The following is an 8,782-nucleotide window of genomic DNA, read 5'->3' on the forward strand; positions in this document are numbered from 1 at the left end:
TCTGTGTCTTGGAGTCACAGGAGGGTTGGTAGGGAAGAAGAGGAGAAAGTGGCCATGTGCCTTGGGAACTGAACAGCAGTGGCAAGCAGCACTGTTCTCTGCCCCTTCTCCACCGTCCAGCCTGCTCCAACCCCTGGCTTAGACTGGGCCAGATCCCAGACCAGGTCCCGAACCCTCCCTGCTCACGATGCTCCCAGACCCTGGCCTCGGGGTGATCCGCGCGGGGGCACGTGCGCGCACACACACACACACACTCCACCTGCCGCCCCCTACGCCCCGGTGTGGCTGCCGCAGCTGCGCCTCACCCTCCTCTGCCCCGGGTCTTTGCAGTTTGATGGGGCGTCGGGCGGATGACCGCGGGAACGGTTGTGATCACCGGCGGAATCCTAGCCACGGTGATCCTCCTCTGCATCATCGCGGTCCTGTGCTACTGTAGACTCCAGGTCAGTGACCTGGGCCTGAGGCCGCCTCCGCCCCGCTTCACCCGGGTCGGGGTGGAGTGGGGCACCGCCACCGCAGGCCCACGAAGCCCGGGGGCCACGGAGCTTGGAGTTTGGAGGCAGCTGTACGTCCCGCCGCCTCGCGCGCATCCTTGGGGTCACCCAGGGGGTGCGCGCGTGCAAGGAGAGATGCGGGGCAGCCGGCTGCGTTCCCGAGAAGTGGGGAGGGCATCGTTTCTGGGGCGGGGTTGGGGAGGGGGATTCTGCTGGCAGCTCCCAGCTCTGTCCTCGCTATAAGGGCCCCTCTGGTTCTGCCCCGCAACCCCAGCCCAGGGGGAGGAAGCGCGGAGCCCTCCCCAGCTCAGGGTCTACTACATGCGCGCGTGCACCCGCGGGGCGAGGGTCTGTCGGGGGGCGCGCACACATCGCAGCCCGCCGCCTCAGCCAGGCTCTCTCCCTCTTCAGTATTACTGCTGCAAGAAGAGCAGAGCGGAGGATGCCGACGACGAGGAGGAGCACGACCTGCCCGCGCCCCCGAGAGGTGCCACGTGCAACGCCTGCAGCTCGCAAGCCCTGGATGGCAGAAGCGGCCTGGCGCCCTTCGGCGGCGAGCCCTGCAGCCCGCCATGCGGGGTGGCGGCGGCGAGTCACTGCGCCACCTGCTCGCCCTACAGCTCGCCCTTCTACATACGGACGGCTGACCTGGTGCCCAACGGGGGCGGAGGCGAGCGACTCTCCTTTGCCCCTTCGTATTACAAGGAGGGAGGACCCCCAGCGCTCAAACTGGCAGCGCCCCAGAGTTATGCGGTGACCTGTCCAGGCTCCGGGCGTGAGGTCTTCACCAATCCAAGGGCTATCAGTACAGACGTGTGACCCCTCTCACCCCCCCACCACACACACACACACACACACACACACACACACACACACACACACACATACACACACTCAGCGAGAAAGCGGCGCCGCCGGGGCTGGCCCTTCTGCAGCCCCGCAGGACTCTCTACATGTTTTTGAGTTTTCTTGCTCCACAGTGGAAGGGTCGCCGTGACCCAGGGCTACCGCGTGGGCACTGGGAACCAGACGTGGGCCTGGCAGCTTGGCGTACGAGCGGCCCCTGCTCCGGGCTGCCTCTCACCACCACCATCACCGCCGCATGTTGTCACTGCCCCTCACACCCGCAGCCCGCCTCTGGCTGTGCTGGACTGGACAGGGGCTCCAGGAAGGCGAAGCAAAGACCCTGAAGGCTTCCCTTGGTTCTGGAAAGGAAGGAGGCCTAAGGGAGAGGGCATAGGTGGGGACTGTGGCATTGCAGGATTGAGAAGAAAGGAAGGTAGGGGAAGACTGGGTACTAGAGCTTTCCAGGGTTGGGGGAAAGGGAAGGCAGGTTAAAGGAACCTCCTCAGGACGCACAGGCCCGGAAGCAGTTGAGTGTTAACGCACAGCCCAGTTTTGCACCTAAGTTAGCCTGATGGCTGCGGGCGCCCTGGGCGCACACTGCAATCTGTTTCTGCCAGTTGACTAGAAGGCCTCTGAGGTCATCCGTGGGCACCGCACCAAGTAGCCACTGTGTAACCTTGTCTGGCCCACCTCGGATCCTTTCTCCGCCTTAGGACTCAGCTAGCTGCCCTCTGCTAGAGAAACTGAAGATCTCGCAACGGAGTCAGCCAGGCGAATGGAGCCCGCAGTGGTCGCTGGCACTCCCACCCCAGGCTGGCCCCAAGCAGAGGGGTGTGCACGACCCCGGGGAGTTAACCCTTCAGGCGCTGCAGCGGGTAGCGTGGCACACGGACCCACCTGAAGGAAAATTCTGACCCGTAGACAGCCTGAAGAAAGGATGACTGCAGTGGCCTGACCCACAGGCGGGGTGTGTTGGAATGGGGGTCTCGGTGAGGCGATACCCCAGCCCCTCCTGCACTCCCCCGGGGAACCGCCAGGCTGGCTGCTGAGGTCAGGAAGAGTGTGGTCATCCTGTCCCCCACTGTCCCGGTCCCTTGATGACTGTCTCTCTCCCAGGGTCCAGCATGCTTACTGAGGAATGAAAGAGCATAATCAAACTTGAGGTTAATAGACAAAACCATGGTCATGGACAGAGAGAGCAGGTGTGAGCTTGCTGCGGAGAGCCCAGGACGTAGCCGGGGACAGGTGAGGGTGGTAGTGGAAAGAAACTCTCCCCTCAGTCAGCAGGCAGCTCTCACGGACCCCACCCTCTCCTCCGGCCTGTGCAACTCCCTGGGGCCAAATGCAACTTCCAGGCCAGGCCTGGCAGCCCTCCCCACTTCCTGGCCACCAGCCCCAGTGCCTTGCTCCTTTGCAGTCCCACAGCCAGGTGACCACAGGCAGTCGCAGCCCTGCTTGCCGGAAGAGCTGTGACGTCAGACCTGCCTTCCGGGGCATCCCCATCTGCTCTCACTTGTGTGCAGTGCCATCTCTTTCTGTAGTTTTCCCATCATCCAGTCTGACAGCCAACCTGGCTCTCCGCTGGCCACCTTGCCCCCATATATCCCCTAATGCTCAGGGCCCAGGCTCCATCCATCCATCCATCCAGACTTCATAGTGGACCCAGCTGGTCCACTGTGGCCACCAGGACCTGCCCTGGGGAGGCGGGAGGGAAGCCCATTCACCAAACAGCATTGGCCTTTTTAGCTGTGGAGTCTTCTCTACCATGGGACACTATTTGTACACTTCTCAAATTGCACCCATAACAGGAGGAGGAGGAGCCAGGAGCACTCAGTCCTCCCCTGCCCCGCCCCCATCACCTCTGCTCCACTGCTCCTGTTGCCGGTTTCTGTCTTGCATCTTTGATACCTTGGAGTTGCTGCCAAGCAGATGTCAAAATAAATGAGGAGTTTGAAATAGAAACCCAACAGGGTCCTGCCTTCTTCTTCCTGTGGCGGGGCCTGGGCTGGAGGCTCCTCCCTTTTCCACATGGTTTCCCACAGCAGCTGCAGGAAGGACTTGAAGATGGCTGAGAAGAGGGATTTAACGATGGCTGGCGGCACAGAGGAGTACCCTGGCTCTGGGCCCTTCCAGGAATGTGTGGCCATGGGTCAGATCACAGAGTCCTCTGAAGGCTGTGGGACAAAGGTGTGGCTCTGCTATGTGCAGAGAACACTGGGACCAGGTCCTCTGCTCAGGACCCCAGCAAAGACTGGGAGACGAGGGCAGTGTGGACAGGGCTGGAGAAGCAGGGAGCAGCATGTAATATGGAGCTGTCAGGGGCAAAGGGAGAAGTGTGTGTGTGAGTGTGTGTGTGTGTGTGTGTGTGTTACGAAGCCCTCACCACTACTGGCTGGGCAGCTGGCACCAGGCCTCAGCTTGCCCTCAAGTCAGTGTGACCAGCTGTCAACAGCAGAGCTGTGGGCCCTGGGGCACACTGCATTAGGATATCCACCCCAACCTCATACCGAATCTCTCCCTTTGCAGAGCAGCCAACATTCACCCAGCTCGAGCCCCTCTCTCTGGCAGCCCCCTAAGGCAGGGCAGACCTTAATCTACTCGTCCTCGGGCTTGGAGATGAGTGGTAGCCTTGGCTCAGCTCTTCTGCCTCCCTCAAGCTCAGCAACAGGTTAGAAAAGGAGGAAGAGGAGGGCAGAAGCAGTCGCCAAAACCACAGGCCCATGTGGCTGACAGAGCTCTGTGGCCCCAGACACCATGTGTCCTCTTAGCCACATCACCCAATCCAGACCCCTGACCTGTTCTTGTCCCCACGCAGCGGGTTTTCTATAAGGATTTCAAAGGTTAACGCTGTGCCTGTCATGCCAGCATCCCATATGGGCACCAATTCATGTCCCAGCTGCTCCACTTCCCATCCAGCTCCCTGCTTGTGGCCTGGGAAAGCAGTGGAGGACGGCCCAAATCCTTGGGGCCTGCACCACATGGGAGACCTGTAAGAAGCTCCAGGCTCCTGGCTTTGGGTTGGCTCCAGTGGATGGAAGATCTTTTTGTCTTTCCTCTCTGTGAATCTGCCTTTCCAGTTTAAGAAAAAAAAAGTAAATAAATTTTTTAGGAAAAAAAAAAAAAACTCTAAAGTTTCCCCCAGTTTTCCACATGCAAATTCGCAAGTACTGTTCAGAGGCCACTGTTTGGCAAACCGTAACCACACAAGCCTGGGGACTCCCGAGCCAGCATGGCAGAAAGGGAGGTCTAAGCAGGCGTCCCTCTGCAGCTCTGAGCTCAGAAAACAAGTGGCCCATACTCCTTGGACCTTGGCAACTGACCTGGCTGGCACTTCCAGGTAACAGTGACAGAAATGGCCAGCGCCTTGTCCGCAATCGTCGGTCGGACACCCAGCGTGAGTTCTTAGTTCCTGACTTTGGCCCAGTCCTGTGGATGAGAGATCTCTTTGCCTCTCAAATAAGTAAATTTTTTTTTTTTTTATAAAGTACTTCATTTTGGAGCTGGTGTTATGGGATGAGTAAGCTACCACTTGCAATGCTTCCATCCTGTACGAGCACTACAAGCCCTGGCTGCTCCACTTCCCATCCAGATCCTGCTAATGACCTGGGGAAGCAGCAGGCGTCCTGAGCGTTTGGGCTCCAGCCATTCATGTGCTGTGCGAGACCTGGAGGAAGCCTCGGGCTTCAGCACTGGCCACTACAGCTACCTGGGAAGGGAGTGAACCAGCAGACGGGAGCTAGGTCTCCCCTTAGAGAAGAATTACTCTTTCAAATGAATCCATTCTTCAAAACAAGTGCTTTATTTTTAGTGTGTTTATGAGGGCCTTCTGAGAGCCCCAAATCATATAGCCGTGGGTGAATTGGTCATACACGAAACATGGCCTCCTTTTCTGATATTTTTATTTATTTATTGGAAAGCCAGATATACAGAGAGGAGGAGAGACAGAGAGGAAGATCTTCCATCTGTTAATTCACTCCTCAGTGGCCGCCACGGCTGAAGCTGAGCCAATCTGAAGCCAGGAGACAGGAGCTTCTCCCGGGTCTCCCACACATGTGCGGGGTCCCAAGGCTCTGGGCTGTCCTTGACTGCTTTCCCGGGCCACAAGCAGGGAGCTGGATGGGAAGTGGAGCAGCTAGGATTTGAACTGGCGTGCATATGGGATTCTGGCGCATGCAAGGTGAGGAGTTTAGAAGCAAGGCTAAGGCACTGGGCTCAGCTAAGATCCTATTTGGCTTATGGACTTGCTTCTGCATCCCACACCCACGACTCAGACTGTAACCTCAGGCTACATCAGTTTTACTGTCAGTGGCTTAAAATTAGAATGTCTACATTAACTAAGTAATTTACAGCTTTCTGTCTGTCCAACATATTCAGAGATGTACCACCCTCTAGTGGTGAGTTGACACATTAAGAAACATGTTGTTGGGGCTGGCACCGTGGCTCACAGGCTAATCCTCTACCGGCAAGCGCTAGCATGCTATATGGGTGCCAGTTCGTGTCCTGGCTGCTGCACTTCCCATCCAGCTCTCTGCTTTTGGCCTGGGAAAAGCAGTGAAGGATGGTCCAAGTCCTTGGCACCCCGCACTCATGCGGGAGACCCAGAAGAAGCTCCTGACTCCTGGCTTCAGATTGGCTCAGCTGCAGCCACTTGGGGAATAAACTAGTGGATGGAAGATCCGACGGTCCTTCTCTCTGTAAAGCTGCCTTTCCAGTAAAAATGAATAAATCTTTAAGAAAAAAAAATGCTGCGTATGTGTGGAGCCTATGAATCTACAGATCCTGACTTCTCACTTCAACCCATCTCACTGCACGCTCCTGATGATGTTTATCTCCTCAGAAGTTCCACTTTTCTAACATTAATGTCATCTTTCTGATGTCACGCTTTAACTCAGAGGTGATAGAAAATTATTCTGTAAAATGTATCAATCAACACTTTGGTGTTAGTGGGGTCTACAGAGTGGGTCAGAAAACTAGGAAGGGGAGCCGTGTGGCAGTGCATGTCAGCATGCGGCTTCCTGGGCCAGCATCCATCGCTGCAGTGCTAGTTTGAGTCTAGGCTATTCCACTTCCAATCCAGCTTCCTGCTAATGTACCTGGAAGGCAGCTGAGGTTGGCCCAAGCGCTTGGGGTCCTGCCCCCTGGGAGGGAGTAGAAGGGGGGGAAGCTCCTGGCTCACAGCTTCAGTCTGGTCCATTCCTGGTGTTGCAGGCACCTGGGGGAGAGAAACAGCACATGGAAGATATGTCTCTGCTTGTCTTTTTTGTTTTTAAATATTTCTTTATTTTTATTGGAAAGTCAGATATACAGAGAGGAAGAGCTTTCATCCGTTGATTCACTCCCGACGTAGCGGCCACAGCGGCCAGAGCTGAGGCAATCCAAAGCCAGGAGCCCGGAGCCTCTTCTCTGGGACTCACACATGGATGCAGGGTTGCAAGGCCTTGGGCTGTTCTTGACGGCTTTCCGAGGTCACAATCAGGGAGCTGGATGAGAAGCAGGGCTGCCAGGATCAGAACCAGTGCCCATATGGGATGCTGGCATGTGTAAGGTGAGGACTTTAGCTGCTAGGCTCTTGCGCCGGCCCAATACATTCCCAACTGCCGACAAGCAAGAGGAGGCATGCTTACACTCAGAGACACATTCCCAGTCAGCTCACCCCGGCTTAGCAGCAGGTCCCAGAGCTGCACTCTGCCCCATTCTTATTCCCCTACTCAAGAAGAGCTTGCACAGATTCTGGCAAAGTTCGCATCATTCTACTCCGCTGCCAGCCACGAATGCCCCTGGTCCTCACAGGTAACTGTGACACAAGGGCACTCTCCCTCGCCAGCATTAATCAATAAGCTCATTTCTTGGCATCCAGAATCAGTCAACAGGGTGCAGCCTGGTGGCTGATACGCTCCCCTCCAGAGTACTTCGTCCTAGTACTGCAGTGCTGAGGGAAGCAGCGGGGATGGCTCCAGCCCCCCGAGGAGACCCTGCGCTGTGTTCTTGGCTCCTGACCCCAGCCTGGTACCAAACCCCAGCCCCCGAGAGCATCTACAAAGAGAATCTCTCAGTGTATCTCACTGCCATTGAATAACTTCAAAACAAAATCCAGTCAATTGAGAAACGTTAAGATTTATTTTTGATAATCACCAGACAAGTAATGTGAATAAGGCACATTTTCCAACAGCCGTAAGAAACAAAAGCAATCATGGTTACATAAGAAAAAATACCAGGGTGTCAGTCGGGCACGGATTCTGGGAAAGCCCATTTTCTTGGTTAAGTACAAAAGAGAAAGATTCAGTTAAGTTAAAAAAAATTTGGTCAGATGGCTGCATAGGCGGGCTGGTGAACTACCATCATCTCACAGGCCGCGTCTGCTACAGGCTGCCATCAGAACTCATGTTTCCGCTCTCTAACAAAGCCACAGGAAGCAACCCAGGACTGTCCAAGCCACCACTGCTGTGCTGCGCAGCAGTGGACAGGACAGTGGGTGAGCGCTGTGCGCCTCTGCCGACCAGCACCAGTCTGGGGCCACCAAGCATGCCATGTGTCACCACCTACTGGTTCCAAAATTAGAGAAGTGGATAGCAGCACTAAACACCATCAGAGAGATGAACTCCCTGGCACTTCTCTGCTACATCCTGAAAGCCGCCTGGGAAACCTAAATCCCACCCCCCCCCCAAGGAAAAAGAAAACTCTAGCCCGAAGACACTTTCTGTTTGTTTCCACAACTTTGTTACTACTCAAGAAATGATTGATATTGATATAAAAGAAAATACAGGTCATTGTGTAGTTGTAATCTAACGAATTTAGGAATCAGGTATGGTTATCATATCCTCACATTTGTCTAAGTCAGAAAAACAAAGCACCCACTGCAATGATGAAAGATGAACTACACGCCCAAAGGGTAATTTTTAAAACTTAAAACCTTTAAATAGAAATGAACCCAAGAGTACATTAGGTAACAGATTTTAAACATTCGTCATTTTAAAAAATAGTTGTATGCTTTAAAAATAATCATCTTATTCATGAGAAGACTTGGCTAATTCACTGCTTTTGAAAGGCCTCTTGAAATGGTGGACAGAAAATTGACAACACTCTTAGCTGATTGCACTTACACAGGGAAGGGCAAGGGTTTCTGAGAAAGACTGAAGAGTAAAAAAAAAGAAGGAAAGAAACAAGAGAGCTGTGACATTTAGGAGGTTTTTCAGTTATATCGGGAACAAACGATGTATGAAGAAACATTCTTTGCACTGTCCTGGGACTCCCTGGCAGGTGTCTGTGAATTCTCACATGGGTTCCTTCACACATGTGAGGCAGCGCTGGTCCACAGGCCAACACAACAGTTCTGCAAGGCACCGCTGGCACCAGGTGAGGTGACGCTGGCACGGAAGGAGGAGAACTCCAGAGAAGCATTCAAATGGACTGGACTCAGAGTTTCTTCAATTTCCTCTCACTTT

The 8,782-nt window shown here is 54.6% G+C and overlaps 1 protein-coding gene across 1 annotated transcript; it reads left to right on the plus strand.

Annotated features, from left to right (window-relative positions):
* The first annotated feature begins 336 nt into the window (after window positions 1–336).
* On the plus strand, window positions 337–1,313 carry FAM163A (family with sequence similarity 163 member A). The gene is made up of 2 exons (XM_040984233.1): window positions 337–443; window positions 906–1,313. Exons 1-2 carry the CDS (start codon window positions 351–353, stop codon window positions 1,311–1,313), a joined length of 501 nt encoding a protein of 166 aa, XP_040840167.1. The 5' UTR covers window positions 337–350.
* Window positions 1,314–8,782: the final 7,469 nt, after the last annotated feature.

Source organism: Ochotona curzoniae, unplaced genomic scaffold (assembly GCF_017591425.1).
Source record: "Ochotona curzoniae isolate NIBS_2020 unplaced genomic scaffold, NIBS_Ocur_1.0 contig_4105, whole genome shotgun sequence".
NCBI classification, from domain to species: Eukaryota; Metazoa; Chordata; class Mammalia; order Lagomorpha; family Ochotonidae; genus Ochotona; species Ochotona curzoniae.

Excerpts from the sequence above, each read along its gene's own strand:
- FAM163A (XM_040984233.1), top strand. The coding sequence starts at position 351 with ATGACCGCGGGAACGGTTGTGATCACCGGCGGAATCCTAGCCACGGTG. Across the intron at positions 444-905 it reads TGTGCTACTGTAGACTCCAG|TATTACTGCTGCAAGAAGAG; the intron begins GTCAGTGACCTG and ends CTCCCTCTTCAG.